This window comes from Hevea brasiliensis, chromosome 15, assembly GCF_030052815.1.
Source record: "Hevea brasiliensis isolate MT/VB/25A 57/8 chromosome 15, ASM3005281v1, whole genome shotgun sequence".
In the NCBI taxonomy this organism is placed as follows: Eukaryota; Viridiplantae; Streptophyta; class Magnoliopsida; order Malpighiales; family Euphorbiaceae; genus Hevea; species Hevea brasiliensis.
In genome coordinates, this window is record NC_079507.1 from 356,387 (window position 1) to 378,329 (window position 21,943).

Here is a 21,943-nt window from a genome sequence, read left to right on the forward strand (position 1 = left end):
GCCTAATGTGATTGGTTTGGATAGGTTGGCATGCCAATAAGGTTCAGTTAGCAGTACTGCACATGGCATTATGCCATTCTGTGATTTCATGGCTTTTAGCCATTCTGACATTATGTTGATACTTGGCCTTGTGCCTAATGTTATTACAGCTTATTAGCTGTTCTGTTGCACACCGAGAGACACATATGTGACCGATGGTGTGGCGGCCCGAGGTACTTGATACCCAGTGCCAGTTTACCCGTTTATCCAGTCCAGTCGTCCAGTATAGGTTACTTGGGCAACTAAAAATGAAAGTGGATAAATTTAATAAAATAATAAATATAACAAGTACAAAATAAATAAGACTATAAATACTCATCGAAAATTTATTTGCAATGAGACATCAATACATTCACTGCATATTTATTTTCTATTATTTCTTTTTATTTTATTATTGGCACCACTAAGCATTATTGCTTAGCGCGTTGCTTTTGCCACGCGTAGGTTCTGGAGAGACCGACCGAGAGCCCAAGAGACCACGATCGGGTGAGACCTTCGCACTCAGATAGTGTCCGTGTCACCTCACCGACGTCAGTGCATTGGTAGGACACTAGGTTTCATTTTGGGTATTTTGTAATTAACTTTTACTTTCTCATATGTAATTGAAACTTATGTAATGTATTTTGGTATTAATGTAAATAGTGAAAATTGTGTTTATGAATGAAAAAGTGAATATTTATTTTTGACTTTTACATGATTATCATATGAGATGAATGATTGAGAAATGAAAATGTTGTTGAAAAAAATATTGAGATTTTGTTGATGAAATGGAGTTTGGGATTGATTGAAAATATTGGAAGTGTTTTTCACAGGTTCCAAATAATTGTTTTCTGCATTTTTAGCCGGTACTCTACCGGATTTTTTATAAAATTTGCGGAACCTCAAATAAATTTATTATATTAATAAATGACTGAAATGAATTACATTTCACAAATTGTACTTCATATCTAAAATAATAATAATAATAATAATAAATTAGGAAGAATAAAAATGATTGAATTAAAATAGGGTGTTCCGGTACACTGTGTGGCATATCTTGCTCGGCTACACTGTAGACTGGTAAGGGTGTCACAGTGATCATCAGAGAGCCTAGATCAATCGATCAGATTTTTGAGCTTTTTTTGTTCTCGTAAATTAAATACAATTATATGTTAATTATTAAAATTTTATGAGTCTCATTTAGCTATTGGATCTGTAATAGCTCACCGTTACCTTTTCAATAAAATTCAAAATATTTAAGTTCACATTTATTTAATTGTTGAATTTATAAGTTTAATGGGTTTCATTATTCAATCTAGTTTAGTTAAATATTTCTTAGGTCTATTTAAAATCTTGAAAAATATTATATTAAGTCCAATTAAATAATGCAAGCTTATAATTTTTAAAACTTTTTATTTTTAAAATAATACAATTAATTTCTTAAAATGTAAAAATTATTTTGTTTTATTTTATTAACTTTCTACTTAGTTTAAAAAATGTTTCAAGGTTTTTATCATTCAATTAATATGTTTTATTATAAAGCTTCTTATTGTCTCTATAAAACATGCACTCAAAAGAATAAAAATAGGCATCACAAGTGTGAAAATTCAACTCAGCATTGTACAACCAAACAAATTATTGTCCTTTGCAGTTCATTCATTAAAAAAAACGGCTTTCAAAAATGGGAGTTTGCTTTGAAAAGATAAATGACATTATTTTAGAATATTAATTAAGATTCATGATTTTTTTTTTCCAATTTTTAAATGCAATTATTTAGAATCATCTCTTTCCTGTATGCTAAAAATCAACACATATTCTAAAGGGCTAATGGTAAAAAAATCCAAAATGATTACAAACGTTTAATTTTTCTTAGCAATTTTGCCTTAATTTAGAACTTTAATTATTTCCAACTGACGAAAAGTAAATTTCATTACGATAGGAGGGACTTGTAATTAATTTGGATTAATTTTTTTATTTAAATTTAAACAATTATAAAAAGTCAAAAATTTTAGAATTTAGGCAATTTTTTAATTAAAAGATACAGATATAGATAAAATTATAAAAATATAAGTAGTATTTAGATTATTTTTTTAACCATCAGGCCATTTATAAAAGGTAAAATATTAAGCAAAAGATTAAAATTTGGCTGTTTCATTACTAAACCTTTAAAACACAACACAACATATTGATTTGGATAATAGATGCAAATGTATAACCCTGAATAACCAGTTAAACACTGGAAACATCACATCACTTGTTACAAAATTGCCTTGAAACACTGATATACATACATATCATTGACACCGTAGACCTAGTCACTAACTAAAATTATACAATTTGCCTCCCCATCTTACTTCCATTCCAACAACCCTAAGCATTGAACATAACCCACAAAAAATAACTTGCAAATAACCAAAGCACCTTTCTTAGATCAGCATCATTGTCTGAAGCATCAGCAGTTGCATCCACGAACAATAACACAACTGCATATTGCATTTTATCTGAGGCTTATCTGCACAGAGATGAATTGGCACCTAGACAGCTGCCAGGATAAAGAAGGCCCATGTACAAGCAGCAAGTTCTTCAAGTATAAAGCTATGATTTACTCTTGCTCATCAATGTAGGGGTGATAGAGACAACCCCAATGAGAAATAAAGTGGCAATGGAGTTGAAGTCGTAAAGATCCCCCAGTGATTCCAATTCTCCGAGAGCTATTCCAGCCTGAAAAACAATCATCTAATCATTATATTTAGGCAGCACAGATGCTATTTTTTAAAATTTTTCTTCAATCAATGTGGCAACTATCAAATATTCACATATTCTTATGTTATGCCAGCTTGACAACTTCACATCAATTTTACTCATTACTTTTAACAATGCAAATAAACGACAATATCTCTATGGTCACTTTGAAAGCTAATCAAAATGGAGCAAAAGTTCTTGCACCTTACTTCACTTGACTTAATTCCATAGACCCTGCCAGATAAACCCAAACATTCAGCAATAAAATGAACTATGAGTCTGGGTTTGTCGTACCTTGACAGTGACATAAGCAGCAGGAATGAGTCCGATAAAGGTTGCCAGGAAAAAAATATGATACGGCACATCTACTATTGGTGAAGCAACATTTATGAATGTATTTGGCAGAGTTGGGGTTAGCCTCAAGAAAAGCATGTAGTTCAACAAGCTTTCTCTTCTTCTAGCTACCTGAGAATGAAAAGAAAGAATAGATGCCCACTTATTCATCGACATAAGCAAAGATAGCTGTGAAGAAGAGATTTTATTCACCTGCTCTTGGAAGAAGCTGAGCTTGTCAGGCCATAGAGAGAATACAAGAGGTCGTCCAATCAGTTTTGAAAGGAAATAGCATGAAGAAGCACCAGCAGTAGCAGTGAACACCACCAAAGCCACGCCTTTGAATACTCCAAAAAGAGCTCCAGCAAGCAATGACATAAAAACAGTCCCAGGAATCATAAACGTTTGCATGAAAATGTAGACCACACAGTACCCTACCAGGACCTGTGCAGTGTAGTCACTTGTGTAGCTCTCAAGGTGATCTCTACAAAAAGGGCATCCTACATTATACTAGATATATCCAAGGAAACAAAAGACTGTGGCACTTTGAAGAAACAATAACAAGTCAAAAGCAGCATTAAGGAAGCATATTGCAAAATGGAAAAAATATCATACTATAATTATGAGTTATTTATGGCTTGTGATAAGCAATTGCATGCCACTCCCACAGATATCTCTGAGCCAAAAGCCATTCTTTTTGGCTCAGTTGACACAATGGCGAACAGTTATTTATCTTCATCCAGTTTCAAGAGGCAATATACTGACTACAGCAAGTAATTGAACTCTCAGACAGAGCAGGAAATTTTATTGTTGAAAGAAAGGAGCCAATCTCTTCTATCAGAACCAAGGTACCAATTATAGTAATGTATTTTTACAGAGGCTACAGGCTAGTATCGATCTTTCCACTCCTTTTTTGTTCCAAGAATAACTTGTCCCCTGATGTTGAAAGAAAAGAATTGATGATAGAAGATACTATGAATTCTACTACCATTCGTGTTTGTAGTCAATGTAACACAATTCGAACATCCAATCACTGCACAAGATCATATTAGATAATATAATAGATGCTACCTCATGTTTGTAGTCAGTTACACAAAGATATTCATTCAAAAAGATCCATGTAAGATGCAAACTTTCCATTTTTTAGCACCTTCAGAGTGCAATTTGTTTCTCCACAGCTCAGGCCATTTTTTTTTTCTTTTCCTCATGATCTATCAGATATATGAGCTATTACACCTGCATGGCTGCACCTGAGATTCCTCCAATTAACTTGTCCAAGTGAACAATAATGTCGGACTATATTACACATAAAATTCAATAATACTTCTCATTATGTTGAGATCCTACAAGAATAAACTCTAAGCAAATTTCTAAATTTTAAGAACCAGTCTATCACCAACCAATTCAAAGTTTACAATATATAAGCAGATAAAAGCTCAAATCTAGAATAAGTTGCAGGGAGTGACCATCAACCAATACAAAAGCACACATGAAAATGAAACATTCTCATATGCACACGACAAAATATACCCATTTCGCAGTTCAACTGAAGCGTTTCAATAATAAGGTAAATTAATCAACTTTTACGAGTGGAAGGCCCCATTTTAATACGAATTATGATGAAAACACAATTGATGAAGATTCATAACTCCACTTTAAGATTTAGACCCAACGCCCAATCTGCTGATCAGGAGGAAATTTGTTTCAAAGCAAAAAATAAAAAAATAAAAAAATAAAAAGTAAAAAATAAAAATTTGCCTTCAGAAACGAGAACCCAATTTCTCTGGTAGAATAATTTTCACCTTAAATCCAAAAAAAAAATCCACATTTATCTTGAATCAACATCCAAAAAAGACACAAATTTCTGATCTTTACTCTCAGAATTCACATTATTATCAAAATATTTTTTCAAGGAAAACAATCAAACCTAGATTTACCAAGAGGAAGAGATAACAAACCTGAGGATTTGTAGATCTTCAAGAGTACGAGGCAGCTTGAGGAAGCTGTAATCGGAAGAGGGCATGGTAAGATAAACCCCCAAAAGACCAAGAACGAATCCCAAGACGACAGTTGTAGCCACCGTTACCTCCCAAAAGCTTAAAGGAAACCCAGATCCCACAATTACAGTGGCATCATTTCCCTCCCGTATTTCTCCTCCTCTTCCTGTGCTTCCTGTCCTCATCTTTCACAATTCTTCTCTTTCCCTTTGTTTTCGTTTCCTTTCTCTTGGCTTTGGTTGGTGAAAGAGCAAGGGCTAGAGAAAGCGAGAGGAGGAGAGGCCAATTTTCACCTTCTTTGCTTTTGGGGCACTTCTCCCTCTCCTTTTTTTGTTTGTTTGTTTGTTTGTTGTTTTTGTATTTGGAGCCATTCTCTCTCTCTTTCTCATCTTATTTGAGAGAGAGAGAGAGAGAGAGAGGGAACGAGAGAGAAGCTGAGGCATATTCGCTTGTAAGAAACTCCACAAACTCGCAACAAGTTTGTCGTTTTTATTATTATTTGCAATTTTTTGCATTCATATGTTGTAAAATTTTCTTAAGATAAATATTAGTAATATGTTAAACTGTAATATTTGGATGCAATATCATTCAAATCATGATTTTATTTTAATTTTTTATTTTTTTTAGTAATTTTATTGGTTGATTTTCAATTAACTCTTAAGCGAGTAAACATATAAAAAATTTGAAATTAACCAAAACTTTAAAAATCAAATTAGAGATTTATTTCACTCATTATATTAATTTATTTAAACAATAATTGAACTTATTTCCAAGGTATTTAAAGTCGGATTTTAGTTATTTAAATATCATTAAACTTTAATGTTAATTTATTATTTAAAAATTTTAAATATTAATTTCAATTTTAATAATAATATGTTTTTAAAAATATGAAATCAATTACTAAAATTAAATATTATATAATTTAAAATAAGCAAATTTACTAATCTAGAATATATGTCTATCTATAATTTGTATGAAAATTTACTATTTAGTCTCTATATTTTAATAAAAATTTGATGAATATATTTTAAAAAATACACAATTTAATTATATATTTTACTTCCATTAAATTATTTAATCTATTCATTTAATTTTTTTTGTTAGTTAATACCAATCATTATATTTAAATATAAATTTTGTTGTGTTTGTGTTTTTTATATAGGGAATCAATTTTATTAGATTATTGCCTTGATTACTTAGAGATCTAGATTAAGCATTGTTTTCCAATAAAGAAAATATAAAAATGATACCTACGGAATTAAATAAAAATATTTAAATAATTTTGAAAAAATGTAAATTCAAATTGAGCTTTTACTTAACAAAATTTTTATTTTTCATCTACAAATATGTTTTTTAAAATATAGGAATTAACTGATTAGTTTTACTAAAATTGAGGGCCTAAATAGCATTGTTTTTCAAAATATAAAGACAAATTAATTAGTTTTACTAAAATAAATGAACTAAATAATATTTTGACTGGACTAAAATTTGTTGACTAATGAAAAAATTGACGAAGGGATTAAACATTTTAACAGACTAAAAATGGAGAGATTAAATAGTATATTTTTCAAAATAGAGAGATTAAGTAGTTAATTTTGTTAAATATAGGGACTAAATAGTAATTGTTGTCTCAAAAGCAACCTAAGAGGGGGAAGGTTGAATTGGATTCTACTTAAAAATTTGAAAGCTAAAGAGATTTGATGAATTTAAGCACAAAGAAGGGAGAAAGGGAAAAAGATGAACACAATAATTTTATAGAGGTTTGACTATCCTAAGCCTATGTCCTCTCCTCAAGGCCCTCTTTGAAAGTTAACTTTGCTATCTATCTTCTTTTGGTGAAGATCAAATCCCTTATAATCCATAAGAGAAAACTCTTGCTTTTTTATAATCCATTTTTCACACAAGAGCAATTTAATACTCTAGAACACTCATAATATAATAAACACACTCAAAAACTTTACCTTCAATCTTAGAATATAAGACATTACCGCTAAAACACAAGCACTTGAAGAATTAAAAGCCATGGCTCAAGTTCTAGAGAGAGAAATAGTAGAAAAACTTGTAACTCAATAAATTTACAAATGGAAGGTTGTTGTAACTCTACCTCGATCATAAATATCCTTTATTTATAGTTTTGGCAAGAAAATTATTATTGATGGTGCATTAAATGCAAAAAATAGTCGTTCAACTACTGAAAATCCCATTATTTCGACTTTTAGAAACTTGGGTTTAGCTGCTAAAATCTCCTACTTCAGTTGTCAAAGTCTAGTCTGCCAAAATATCAAATATGAAAACTTTTCCCCTATTTTGGCTGTTGAAGTCCACACTACCTAAAACTTTAATTTTGAAAACTTGACTTCAGCTGCCGAAGTCCATTCTGCCTAAAACTTCAAAAATACTTAAAACAACACAACTTTTATCCCTAAAAGTCGATTTTTGATATGTTTAAAGCATTGAAAAGCTAATTCAATAAAATTTTCAACTAAAACAATTTCAAAAACTAACTTTGCATCATTCAAAAATGAAAAATTAATTTAATTCCCCTTTGGTCAAGAAACATGTAAAATTAAGTCAATAAGAATTTTAAAGAGAGCACATAAGGGAGGTTTTGACTCAATGGATGCAATGGCATGATGTCATAAGTCCTAAATGAGTGATGGTTCAAGAAGCATTGCTAAATCAAAAAAGTAATCCAAAATATGAACCAATATATAATAAAATAGCCCAAAAAAAATCAACATCCAATAGCTATCAATGTCCAAAAAAAAAAAGACTATACATTTACATCCACTTGCTAAACTATCTCTTCCTTTTGGCATCGTCAAAATAGCAAACCAAAAGAGAAGATAACACAATGTTAATTTATAGAAAAAAAAAAAAAAGCATGTGGACAAAAGTATCATTTGGATAAAAACCAAAATAAGAGACTAAAAAAGTTAGGGATTTGAAGGTGGTGGAGCTGATGGAGGGAAACTAGAGGACATGTGTTGTAGAAGAGAGAACATATGGACCATCTACTCCTCTATACGTTGCTATCTCTCCTCCATAAGTAGTTGTCTATCTTGCATTTGATGTTGTTTGTCCTCCATTTGAATCTGGTGATCCTCCATTTGGACAGATCAAAGCTTCAGGAAAGCCAAGGCATCATAGAGGCCATGTGAAGACCAAGATAACTAACCCTGATCTATAGTTTCAATTGTATTAGCTGCAACTCTAGTTGCACCACCCTAATTAATAAGCTCTTGAGCTGTTGCACTCTGAGTCTGTGGTCTTTAAGATGGTGTGGGTCTATCTCTCCTAGTATGCTCATACATATCCTAATGTACATTGAGCCCTATGTGTGGTAGGGTGTCCATGGCGTAAAACCTATAATCTCTAGGGTTAGACATGGGGCCCTAAGACCAGGGTTAACTCTAAGGGCTCAAAGAAATCTGGTGATTAAGCGATCATAGGGGAGATAAGCGGTCGTGTTCCTAAGAGCTGAGGTCATGGTGTGTCTCATGAGGATGGGCAAGTTTAAGGAATATTGCTCTAAGAGATAGGTCACAAGGAACATGTTAGAGTAGGTGAGGTCGAACCTATGACCAGCTCTAGGGATGATCTCATTACTTACAAAGTAATGAACAACTTTAGGGATAGCCCTAAGGTGAGTGGTAGGTAGGCGAATAGGGTCTCCAATGTGGTCACCCTGAGATACAACCCTAGATTAATCTTTAGGGGAAAAAGGCTTAGTGACCCATTAGCGAGTGATGAGAATCCTACTATGGTTAACATAACTAAGAATTGTAAGAGGGTTTGAGTGATGGAAAGTGTGTAGGTTTGCATAGAATCTCTAACAAGGCTCTTACGGGTAGGTCCAGCTGTGGTGATAAAAAATCCCAACTTTGGACTATAAAAGGCTCAAGGAACCAATGTATAGTGAAGTGAAGGACAGACTCTGGGTTAATAAGGTGACCCGAGTGTACAAACCATCTAGAAAAAGGAACATATTGCTTATAGTTCCGAGTCACTATGGGATACTCAAAAGTTGGATGTGTTTAGTTGGACTGGGGACCTCTACTAGATTATCCCTTATGACATTTGGTACTGATTTTCTATAAGGAAAAAAAAGGGGGAAAGGCACTAGACTAGCCAAAATAGAAAAAGAGATACCCAAACTAAGTAAAAAAAAAAGGATAAAATATCCCAAAGTAAGTTAAAATAGAGAACTATATCTCAAAGCCAATAGTGTCATAAAGAATATTTTTTCTTGATGCAATATAGCCAACAAATAAAAAAAATGGTAAAACTTATCAAAAACTACAACACAAGTTCTCAAGGCATTCATTTTAAGTTATAACTGTAATTTGCTTTAAACAGCCTTACATATAGCTTATCACATATAATAAGTCTAAATACTAGAGCAACCTAGAATAATGCTTGCATTTCTTAGACAAACATAGCAAATCTGGAGCAAAAATAGTAAAACAAGAAGCAATATGCTCCAAGCACTACGAATTAGAAGAAAATCATAAAGTAAAGTTCAATAAGCCATGAATTTTAGAGTCATGCTTATGATTAGAGTACTTCAAAATACAAAAACACTAAATTATAAAAGAAACAATCACTACAGTAACTAAGTAAAAGAAAATTAACCCAAATTGGTGAAAGCATCAACAAATAAAGAGGACATTTAAAGCATTTGACACATAAATTTTGAAAATATTAGGTGAACACAAGACAAACACCAACTAAGTTACTCAAAGTAGGATATGCTTTTTGTAAGTTGTAGAAATAAAGACATAACCACAACAATCCTAGGTTTCAAAACAAACATGCTATAAACTCATCACCAGTCACATTTCAAGGTATGTCTAATGTGAAGAATCTTAAAAGAATGTCTCCCAAAAGCAATAGCAAATTAAAAAAAAAAAAAAACGCAATCTCAAAGGGCAGTTAATGGCTAAAAGCAGGGGTTATAAATATCCTAGTCATATACAAGAAACAATATTATCAACAAAGTTTAAGAAGCAAGATGAAATTATAAGCAATATTGTCAACAAAGTTTGAGAAACAATAGTTTAACAAAGTACTAATCATAGAATAGGTAGCAGTATAATAGAACAAAATAAAAAACAATGCAAAATCAAGATAGGACTTGTGTAGTAACTCATATGGAAGTCGTCACTCAAAAAATTTGAAACACAACTTATATATATATAGTGTAGATTAAAAGAATAAGAGAAGCAAAAAGATATAATTAGCATGAACAGGACAACATGCCTATATATGACAATTGAGCCATATTTTAGGACAAAGCCAACTAGCATGTTCAAAGAGATTAAACTTAACTAGTCTACAAAAAATTTCAATTTTGGATTCTAAGCAATTTATAATAAACATAAAGGAAACTAAAGTTTAATAAAAAAAAATTGAATTTGTAGGAAACATCAAATAGTATCAAGCAAAGACGTTCTCAAGCCAAATTTTACAAAAATAAGATCCAAGACTAACACCAAAGTATTGTATTAAAAAAAATATAGAAAACGTGAAGGGAAGTACTTACCCAAAAAGAGGGAAAAACAAAAATTGAGCAATCCAAGGCCCAAGAGTGAAAGCATTGAAAATTTGGCATATGAAAACATAATCATGAGCATAAACCAAAATTAAAATAAGAAAATTTAAACAAGAGTTGTAAAAAATTAAAGAGAGAGAAAGAATACCTGAATTGGGTGAGAGTAGGAAAACCCTAATTGAAAAATTGTAAATGCAACTTTGAGGAAAAAAAAAAAAGACTTGAAGAGGAAGTTAAGGACTAAAGAGGATTTTTTGTGAGAAATATTATGGATTTTAGAAGAGATTTTGGTAACGAATGAGAAAAAGGAGAGAGATTTTGAAGAAGAGAGAGAGAGGCGTAAAGAGAGAATGGAAAAACAGGGCCTGTTTTTAAAGGAAGTTTTAGCAGCTGGAAAAGAGATCTTAGGCTACCGCTCTTGGTTTTACTTGAAAAAAGAAAAAAAGTTTTTAAGTTTCGGCTGCCGCTTTATTCTCTGTCTGAGAGTAAAAAAAAATATTAAATAACTTTGGTTGCCTAAACCATTAAATTTGGCAGCCAAAGTTCTTAATACTTGGTTTTTAAAAAAAAGTTTCAAGTCTAAAGTTCTTGTTACAAATCCCCTCTTTGTATAGTAAGAAAATTTTAAATACTAAAATTGATATAAAACATTAAAAAACTTATACTTTATTTTTTTAATTCACAACCTTAAGAAAATATTCCAAGAAAATTTTATAAAATTTTACTCAAACATAAAAAACACCAAAAAGAAAAAAGAGCAAGCATAGCATATCAATACCAAAAATTCAGCTATTATAAACTTGCATTATAAAATTCCAATTATAAATATGGAATCATAAACGTAAAGAAAATTGTTTATTTTAAAATTAAACCTATCTTCACACAAAGATTTGGTAAAAATATTAGCAAGTTAGTTGTTTGTGTCCACATACTCAATACTAACATCACCATTTAGCACATGATCACATATGAATTTATGTCTAATGTTTATATACTTGGTCCTAGAATGTTGAATGGGGTTCTTGGTTAAATTGATTACACTTATATTATCATATTTTATAGGACTGTGATCAAGAGACACTTTGAAGTCTCTTAATTATTACTTAATCCAAAGAACTTGGCTACAACAAAGATTCGCCGCCACATATTTGGCTTCGATGGTTGAAAGTGTAATTGAGTTTTATTTCTTACTACAGCAAGAGACTAAAGAGTATCCTACGAGTAGGCAAGTACCAGAGGCACTTTTCCTATCAAGGATGCTTCCAGCAGAGTCAGTATCTGAGTAGGAACACAAGTCAAATGATGCATTTTTAGGATACCGTAGACCTAAATGTCATGTGCCACTCAAGTATTTAAGAATATACTTTACGGCATGCAAATGAGACTCCCTTTGGACATGATTGAAAACATGCACACAAGCACATGAAAAACATAATGAGATATAATAGACAACTAATCATACCTCTATAAAGCTTTTAATCAATCGACTTTCCTTTTTCATCCCTATTAAGCTTGGTGTTTGTGCTCATTGGAGTTCTACTTGGCTTACTATTACTTGGCTTGGTTGATGAAGATGACATCCTTAGCTTGCTTGATTTAAAGCCTAAGGAAGAACTTAAGTTCTCCCATCATACTCATCTCAAACTCACTTTTCATGGTGTTAGAGAACTCTTCACAAAAACACTCATTAGTAGCACCAAATATAATATCATTAACATATATTTGTACTACAATGACATTATGATAACAATTTTTGACAAAAAGAGTTACATCAACTTCGTAACACCCCTCACCCGTCTACTGAAGGAGCGGAAGCATGAAAAACACAAGTTTAGATCATTGAAATTCAAAATTTTTCTTTAAGGGTCACATGCATCATGCAAGATTTATTTTTATCTATTTGATTTCAATGATAAACAGCATATTAAAACTCTTTTAATGTATTTTTGGATCTACATTTTCCATTTAAGATTTTTAGAATTAATAGATTAATTCATTAGAATCCTAGATTAGATTAAGAATAAGTGCACTAACCTGTTTGATGCACTGCAGTGTGTTTGGCACCTTTGGGATGTGCCTAGGACACCAGATATCGTCCCTCTAGCTTGTCCACACCAAGATTACTAATGACAGCCCATTGAACAGCTTTTAAAGCTTTTCCAATCATTTAGAAAATCAGGTTTTGCCTTTTGAGAGATTACAGATATAAACAAGACACTAGAAACGATTTCTAATATTTTTAATTCAAGAGATTATTGGGAAATCTCTTTGAATTGATGAGAGATGAAGAAGATGAAAGGGAGAGGTGCTTTGGGGCGGCACCAATGAAACAAATAGCAGCTTGGTATTTTTCTTTTCATCCTTTCCCTTATATAGCTAGGTCACCACTTAAAACCCTTGCCACATGTCACCTTCTGATTGGCTCTAGGTTTAATTGACCCAATCACATTGTGCCATGTGTTAAACCTATATTCAATCTTGACTTTAATCATCTTACATGATTAAAAGACATATGGCAAGCTTATGTGTAGTGCCATATGTCACCATTTCATGGTGCCACATATTACCTTGTGAAATGACCAAAATACCCCTGTGTCTTAATTTTGAGTTCTCAACCTAAAATAATTATTTCTCTTCTTCTAATCAATTTATATTAAATATAAATTAATTAATTAATTAATTAATCTCTATTAATTAATTTCTCATTAATTAAATTCATATTTAAACACTTTAAATATAAATTTAACTTATACTATGCATCTAATAACCTATATTTGGTTTCAAGTCATGCTAGGGACTTTGCAATCTAATTGCAAACTAAACCTATTTAATTAATCAATTAAACTCTTTAATTAATTAATTAAATCATATTTAATTTGGTGATTACTTGTGTATGTGTGTGACTTACTAGGCTCATCACTAATTGGCAATGAGACATGATATCAACTCTTAATATCATCAGAACTCTTTCTTACGATAAATGATTTCTCTAAATCATTTTGTGCACCTCATAGACCATGGTTAACACCTAGCATAGCATACTATAGCCACCCAATTAGTAATAAGGTTTACCTTAAATAAACCTATAATCATATGTTACCATGCACTAGAATCTCTCTGTTACAAAATCCCAATTCGAGCTGGAGTCACGGTTTATGTCAAATCCCATTTGCTATGAATATTATGTTCTCTTTTAATTTCAGTTCTTGATTAAAAAGATTTTCTCATCAGAAACTCTTTTCTGATTAAATCTATCTGTCCTGGCCAAGAACTTGAAACATCAAGAATAATTAAATGAACATAGGATTTTATCCTTATTTACTTAGAGGAACAGATTCCATCTTGATCAACACCTACCTCCATATATAACTAGTAGGAGCCAACACATGCCCATATACCCATACACAGTACAAGTATGAAAGCAGTATCAAACTCAAACCATCTATATACAAGATAACTATGCTATCTCAGGTTTAAAGATTATATACACTGATATAATTTATGACAATACATTGACAAGAGCAAACTCCATGCGCTTGTCATAAATGTCACTGGTTCGACCTACTTATCATATATAAGTGCCTATCATGTTTGTTATATAGCATGAGACTCACCATTCCATCTTATTTACATCTCATATAAATAACTTAGGAACAAACATGATTACACATGATTACAATCTTTCTAGATAAATCATGTCCTTATTGTGAAGTATCATTGTGAAATAATTTATGATACTTTGCGCTAGAAATACTGTTACTCATATTCTTAACAACTTAAGAAAAGAATTTCTAACAAAATATCAATGGACCTTTTCTATTACACATAAATATATTATGTAAACGGAAAAGTAAAAATGCTTTTTATTAATAAAACATGTACAAGATACATACTAAATGATATACTATAGGGCATACTACTAACAATCTCCCACTAGCACTTGAGCCATTCATTACAATACCTTAGACCCATCTTCTCAAGATGTCGGTCTAACTGAGCTTGTGATAAAGGCTTAGTGAATGAATCAGCTAAATTTTCAGCTGATGCTATTTTCTGCATGGCTACATCGCTTTGCTCAACTATTTCTCTAATAATGTGATAGTGCCTTTCTATCTGTTTGGATTTCTAGTGAGACCGGGGTTCCTTGTATCCAAACAGCTTCTTTTGCAGCATCTGATGCAGCAATATACTCGGCCTTTGTAACGGAACCAGCAGTCATACCCTATTTGGAACTCTTCCAATTAACTGCACTTTCTTTACAAATGAACACAAACCTAGAGGTAGACTTTCTATCATCAATATTTGATTGGAAATCAGAATCAGTAAAACCATCCAATTGCAAGTCTCCACCTCCGTATATCAAGAATAAATCCTTAGTTCTTCTTAAGTACTTAAGGATATTCTTGACAGCTATCCGGTGTTCCAAACCTGGATTGGATTGATACCTGCTAGTTAAACTAACAACATATGCGATACCCGGCCTAGTACACAACATTGCATACATCAAACTTCCAATAGCCGAAGCATATGGAATCCTGGCCATTTTACCTCTTTCTTCAGGTGTCTTTGGAGACATCTCTTTAGAAAGGTGGATACCATGTCTCACTGGTAACAATCCTCTCTTGGAATCAAGCATGTTAAACCTCTTTAACACCTTTTCCAAGTATAGACTTTAGGATAAACTAATTATTCTTTTCGCTCTATCTTTATAGATGTGAATCCCAAGAATATAGGTTGCCTCCCCTAAGTCTTTCATGGAGAATGTATTTGACAACCTTATCTTCATAGTTGTTAACATACCTGTGTCATTACCTATCAACAGAATATTATCTACATATAAGACAAAGAAAATGATAGCACTATCACTAACCTTCTTATATACACATGGCTCATCCTCATTTTTTATAAAACCAAATGACTTAATGGCTTCATCAAAACGGATGTTCCAACTCCTCGAAGCTTGTTTTAACCCATAAATGGATCGCTTTAGCTTACGCACTTTAGAACCATCTTGGGATTCAAAACCCCTAGGTTGTCCTATGAAAATGTTTTCTTCAATGTATCCATTGAGAAAAACTGTTTTGACATCCATCTGCCAAACCTCACAATCATAGTATGCAGCTATTGCTAATAGAATCCTAATTGATTTAAGCATGGCAATAGGCGAGAAAGTCTCCTCATAGTCGATTCCTTGACTTTGGCGAAACCCTTTCGCTGCTAGCCTTGCCTTATAGGTCTCTACCCTTCCATCAGAACTAATTTTCTTCTTGAAAATCCATTTGTTCCTTATAGGTACAATACCTTCAGGTGGGTTAACAAGATTCCAAACTCGATTCTTATACATGGAATCAATATCGGATTTCATAGTATCAATCCATTTTGAAGAGTTTATATCTGATATAGCTTCTTCATAGGTAAGTGGATCATCTCCATGATCTACTTCTTCATGAGTAGACAACTCTTATTCTTCTTCATGAAGGAAACCATATCTCACTGGTGGGTGAGATACCCTGGTTGTTCTACAGGGAACAGCTGCAGATATTTCATCAATAGGTGTAGGTTGACTAGATGGATCTATATCCATTTGATCTATTGGTTGGTCAGAATTCTCTAATTCCAACTCTATTTGCCTTCCTTTGCCTCCTTCTTGAACAAACTGTTGTTCAAGAAATGTGGCATCTCTACTTATCACAACCTTTTGTGATGTGGGCAAATAAAAATAATATCCAAAACTATCTTTTGGATATCTAACAAATCGACCCTTTTCTGATCTGGTTTCTAATTTATCAGTATTCAGCTTTTTGATATAAGCTGGACAACCCCAAATCTTAACATGATTAAGACTTGGTTTTCTTTCATGCCATATCTCATAAGGTGTGGAAAATACTGATTTTGTTGTAATTCTATTCAGAATATACAAAGCTGATTCTAATGCAAATCCCCAAAAGAGGATTGGCATATCAGTATAGCTCATCATACTACGTACCATATCCAATAGGGTACAATTTCTCCTTTCAGATACATCATTCAGCTGTGGTGTTCCTGGAGGAGTCAGCTGGGAAACAATGCCATACTCTCTTAAGTATTCATCAAATTCAGTAGTCAAGTATTCACCTCCACGATCTGATTGAAGAGCTTTAATACTTTTTCCTGTTTGATTTTCTACTTCAGATTTAAATTCTTTGAGCTTTTCAAAGGATTCATGTTTGTATTTCATCAAATACAAATACCCAAATCTTGATTTATCATCAGTAAAGGTAATAAAGTAATGAAAACCGCCTCTAACCATTTCCTTAAATGGATCACATACATCACTATGTATTAGTTCCAAAATATTTTCAGCTCTTAGTCCTTGTCCAACAAAGGGTGATTTAGTCATTTTGCCCTGAAGGCAGGATTCACAAGTTGGAGTAGGTGCAAAACCCAATGAGGATAAAATCCTCATTTTCCCCAGCTTTGCAATCCTATCTTCTACAACATGGCCTAACCTTAGGTGCCAAATATATTTTAAACTTGAGTTGATTTTCACCATGGCATTACATTTTTTTAGATTGCTTGCATTAGATTTGTATTTAACATTATTATCTAGATAATAAAGTCCATCATGCATATAACCCCGGAGTCTAATATCTCGTTAGTGCAAGCTTCTATTATTGGCTATACTCTGGGCAGTTCCTATTTCTGTGCCCATCATTATGGCAGTGGAAACACTTTCCTTTTGCCTTTGTTAGCTTTGGTCTTCCTTATCTGTTTAGCTTATCTTCTTGGAAGGATTAGGAATCTGAGGTTTCTTTTTCTTATTGCCCTTCTTCTTGTTGGACTTTCTAGTAGAAGAAGATGCAATCAAAGCTACCTCTTTTCCTTTATTGCCCAGCATATTCTTTTGGGCAATAACCAACATGTTGAGTAAACCAGCCAAGGTGCATTCCTGTTTAGTCATATGGAAATTTATCACAAAATTCCCAAAAGACTCAGGAAGGGACTAAAGGATCAAATCCATCTGCAGTTGGGAATCCATGTTAAAATCAAGATGTTTCAGCTGCTCAATCAGCCGAATTATCTTGTGGACATGATCCCCAACATTCTATCCCTCAGACATCCTCATGCAGAATAGCTGTCTAGATATATCATACCTAGCATTCCTATTGTGTTCACCATACAACTCTTGTAGGTGAAGGAGGATTTCACTCGCACTCTGCATGTTCTTATGCTGCTTCTGTAACTCATTACTCATGGAAGCAAGCATGTAACACTTAGCTCTTATATCATGCTCCTTCCACTTGTCCAAAGTTTCATGTTCCTCTTGAGTGGCCTCTGGAGGTAAGGGACCAGGAACATTTGAGTCTAGAACATATCCTATATGTTCAAGGTTTAGGACAAGTTTCAAATTTCTTAGCCAATCAGACAGATTAGGTCCTGTCAACCTATTGCGATCAAATATGCTTGCAAGGATATTGGATGGTGGTGGTTGTTTTGTACTCATTATTATTAGAAAAGTAACTACAGAAAATAACCAGATTAATAAGTAAATGTATCATGTAATTGTCACACCCTACCCCTCTGTAAGGCATAACATGATCCTATAGTATACCTAATGAATTACCAACTTCGTCTACTGATAACCCATTAAATACACTACAAGGGATTTTAAAACTTTTCTTACTTCTTTTTACAGTGGTGAGCACTATTTACAGGTGTTAAATTTTTTTTTTTAACTGAAGTGAAACAGCTAATACATTTGAATTGTTAGTAATTTCTGTAAAAATTTTAGCGGAGTGCCATCTGTATTTTGAATAAAACAGTTCTTCAACAACTTGTAAAAAACACTTCAAATATATTTCTCAATCTCAAACTCCAACAGTTAATCAACACAATATTTTTCTCAACTCAAATCCACAATAATTTTTCAATATTTCCAAAGGCTGAGATAAAAGAAATATAGTATAAATTTTACAAGCCAAATAATTCACAATTTATTTTATAACTTCAATGAACAATTTTAATTTACAACTGCTCAAAACCAAGAATACTATATACATACAGTGATCATATATTATAATACAAAATGCAAAATATGATATACTCAATATACCCGATGATCTCTCAGTGTAGTACTAGCAGCTTAGTCTGCTGCCCTGTCAGTCTGTCTACCTGCGATAGCAATGAAAAGCTATCGCTGTGTAAAATTTACTTAGTGGTGCACAATAACAATTTGAAATGCGATACATAAATCTTTTATTGACAATTCACAAATCAAATAGTTCACAATTCCATTTCACAATTTACAAAGTTCATATAATATAAATTTGATCAAATAACTGAGTAACACAATTTTGTCAATTAATAACACACTTTGATCAAATAACTGAACAATACAGTTTTGCCAATCAATAACACAATTTGATCAAATAACTGAATAATACAGTTTTGCCAATCAATAACACCATTTGATCAAATAATTGAATAATACAGTGTTGCCAATCAATAACACAATTTGGGCCATGACACAATTTTTCCGCACATGCCGTGTTGTACACCACGACAAGACACACTCACCCCAATAATCGAAATCAATGAGTGAGGAAGCTAGCTAAATAATGAGTACTCATCCACACTCACCTCAGACTGACAAGTCAAAGAGGGAGGAATATAGTCACACTCACCCCATAAATGGAGGAGGAATATAGTGTACTTATCAGAGCACTTGCAGGCGTTACGTATCGCCATCCCTGCAAGCTCCTGGGTTCACGCATGAGAGTTCCCAAGAATCGTAGGCATTACGTATCGCCATCCCTACTTTGCTCCGATACCACTAAACACAATTTATCTCAAAATTTTCATTTACAAAGTAGGCAACACAATAATTTCCAAATAATATTCCCAAAACCAAAATAATAAAAAATTATTCATAACTCATTTCTCTAAGTAAATTTGCTAGTAAAAGCAGTGAATATAAAAGTATTGTGCACGGACACAATTTAAAACTATAATGTTCAATTAAATTTTTAAGTAGAAAATGAGAAGTCAAAATTATTGTGCACAAACACAATTTAAAATAATAACATACAAATAATCATAATTTATTTCAATTTAAAAATTCAAAAGAAATAACTATTGTGTACAAACACAATTTAAAACAATAACATACAAATAATCATAATTTATTTCAATTGAAAAATTTAAAAGAAATAACTATTGTGCACAAACCTCTGATAACTGTCTCTTGGCTCTGACTCAGTGTTTCCTTCCCTTTCCTTGAGTCTTTGCTAACTAAGAAACACAATTTGAAGTGTTTCAGTACTCATTTAAACGGTCTCTAAGAATAAGGTTCAATAATTAATTTATCGAATTCTATTATTTTCTTAGTCAACCTAATATGTTGACCCTCGATGCAATCTAGGTGAATTAGGTTTTAATGTTACCAATATGTCACATTTGTAGCCTTTTAGGATTGTTACATGTTACCCAATTCATTTCCATGTATATTGCGTTTTATTGCAATTTGCCGGATTCTAGTCTACTAATTTAACCTAGTCGGACGACCTAGTTTCCTCAGTTTTCGGATTTTGGTCAAAACTACAAACTTGTAGATCTATGTCTTATTGCACGCGGGGCAAAATTTCAAGTCATTCTGAGTTATGTAGACCAAGTTATGGTCATTTTACTATTTCTGGTCAGAATGCACAAAAATTGGTCACTTTAGGTCATTTTAGGTCATTTTAGGTTTGACCAGTTTTTGGACCCGAACTTGTGCAAGCTGTTTGACTTGCTTATGGTTATTTTTGGGCTTTGGTGTCTTCATAAGACTTGTAGATATATGTCTCAACTATTCATGGTAAAAATTTCAGGTCAATTGAACCTGTTTTGAGTGAGTTATGGCCAAAACACTAACTACTGCCCAAATGGTCAATTTTCAGGCCTTAATTGCACTAATCCAGATTTGGTCAGTTTTCAAGTTACCTTAAAAGCAGAATTTTGGTAAGCTTCCTTCATGAAAGTTGGCACTTTTTGTGCCTAGTTTCACTTCCAATTGGTCTCATACCAATTGGAGCCACACACTTAAGGTTCTAGGCCCAAAACATAAACTGCCCTATTGCATTTTGTTCATTACTCATCAAAGGACACTTTTAACACTTACCAAGTTACACATTCATGCCATTTCTGTTTTGTACCATAACCTAAACGCATTTCACAACACATTTTTGGTCACTTTGGAAGCTTATAACCACACTCAATATGCACCTTATAGTACAGAATTTACCAAGTCCAATTTACACATAATTTAACTACATAACCAAGCTCATTCACATGTCCAAACTCAAACCTTTATACCCATGTACAAGCTGCCATAACAAATACCATAATTCAACAATAATATTTCACAAACCAAACCATGAAATAACATTTTTTTGGTTCACAATTCAAGCTGCCGATTTGTACCTCACTTTGAATAAAGTTCCAAGCTTCCAAAATTAAGTGTACATTCACAATATACTTAGTATACATCACCCAATTTATTCCTACACATATAAACACATAATCATCCCTTTAATCTACCATTTACAAGCAAGGATAAACTGCCCTTAAGGAGTTTCCATGGCTGCCAAAAGTAAACATCTCCCTTAGAACATCAAACTCCAAAATTCTTTCCACAATTCAAGTACCCATAACATCCTCACAAACTTTAATGAAGCAATAATAAAAAACACATACTTACCACTTTAGAAACTCTTCAAAACTTCACCAAAACTTGATCTTCTTGCTGCCTATCTACTGCCCAAGCTATGTAGAGCAACTTTAATGAAGAACAAGTGAAGAAATTATGGCTTGGAATGGTGGATTGGAGTTCATGCATGGTGAGCGGCCATGGTGATTTTAGGGAGGAGTTCAATTCGGCAAAGTGAAGGAAATGGGAAGAAGATGATGAGAAATGGCTGATCTCTTGTCTTTTATATGTCCACTAAGTGTCCACTTAGTGCTCCACTAATTAACATTAACATTATAATAATCCAAGTTTTCAATTTCCACATTTAACTCCTAATTTTTGCTATTCAATTTATGTACCACCAATTTAATTTTTCATGACATTTTCCAAGTGTAATATCATGTATTTTTAATGGACATTTAAGTCAAAAGACAACTCGGGGTGTCAAATGACTACAATGCCCCTATTCGGGTCGCATTCCCGATTTTTCGGTAACACCGAGTTTTGTCCTTTTTTGATTTCTCACTTTTCTTTGTACTAATTAATTAATTTTTCTTTGATATTTCTAATGATATTTATACTTCAATAGGTCTT

General features: G+C 32.6%; 1 protein-coding gene across 1 annotated transcript; it reads right to left on the bottom strand.

The window, feature by feature from the left end:
- Window positions 1-2,182: 2,182 nt before the first annotated feature.
- On the bottom strand, window positions 2,183-5,510 carry LOC110662181 (uncharacterized membrane protein At4g09580). Its single transcript, XM_021821070.2, has 4 exons — window positions 5,052-5,510; window positions 3,307-3,577; window positions 3,055-3,225; window positions 2,183-2,739 (listed from the first exon to the last, which is right to left on the bottom strand). The coding sequence occupies exons 1-4, from the start codon at window positions 5,273-5,275 to the stop codon at window positions 2,614-2,616; spliced, it is 792 nt and encodes a 263-aa protein (XP_021676762.1). The 5' UTR covers window positions 5,276-5,510; the 3' UTR covers window positions 2,183-2,613.
- Between the last annotated feature and the right edge of the window lie 16,433 nt (window positions 5,511-21,943).

What these genes read in the sequence shown, in the direction of transcription:
- LOC110662181 (XM_021821070.2), bottom strand. Translation starts at nt 5,275, where the DNA reads ATGAGGACAGGAAGCACAGGAAGAGGAGGAGAAATACGGGAGGGAAAT. An exon ending in GAAGATCTACAAATCCTCAG is followed by an intron (nt 3,578 to 5,051) that starts GTTTGTTATCTC and finishes CCCTTTTTGTAG; the next exon opens with AGATCACCTTGAGAGCTACA. An exon ending in CTGCTTATGTCACTGTCAAG is followed by an intron (nt 2,740 to 3,054) that starts GTACGACAAACC and finishes ATTGTTTTTCAG; the next exon opens with GCTGGAATAGCTCTCGGAGA.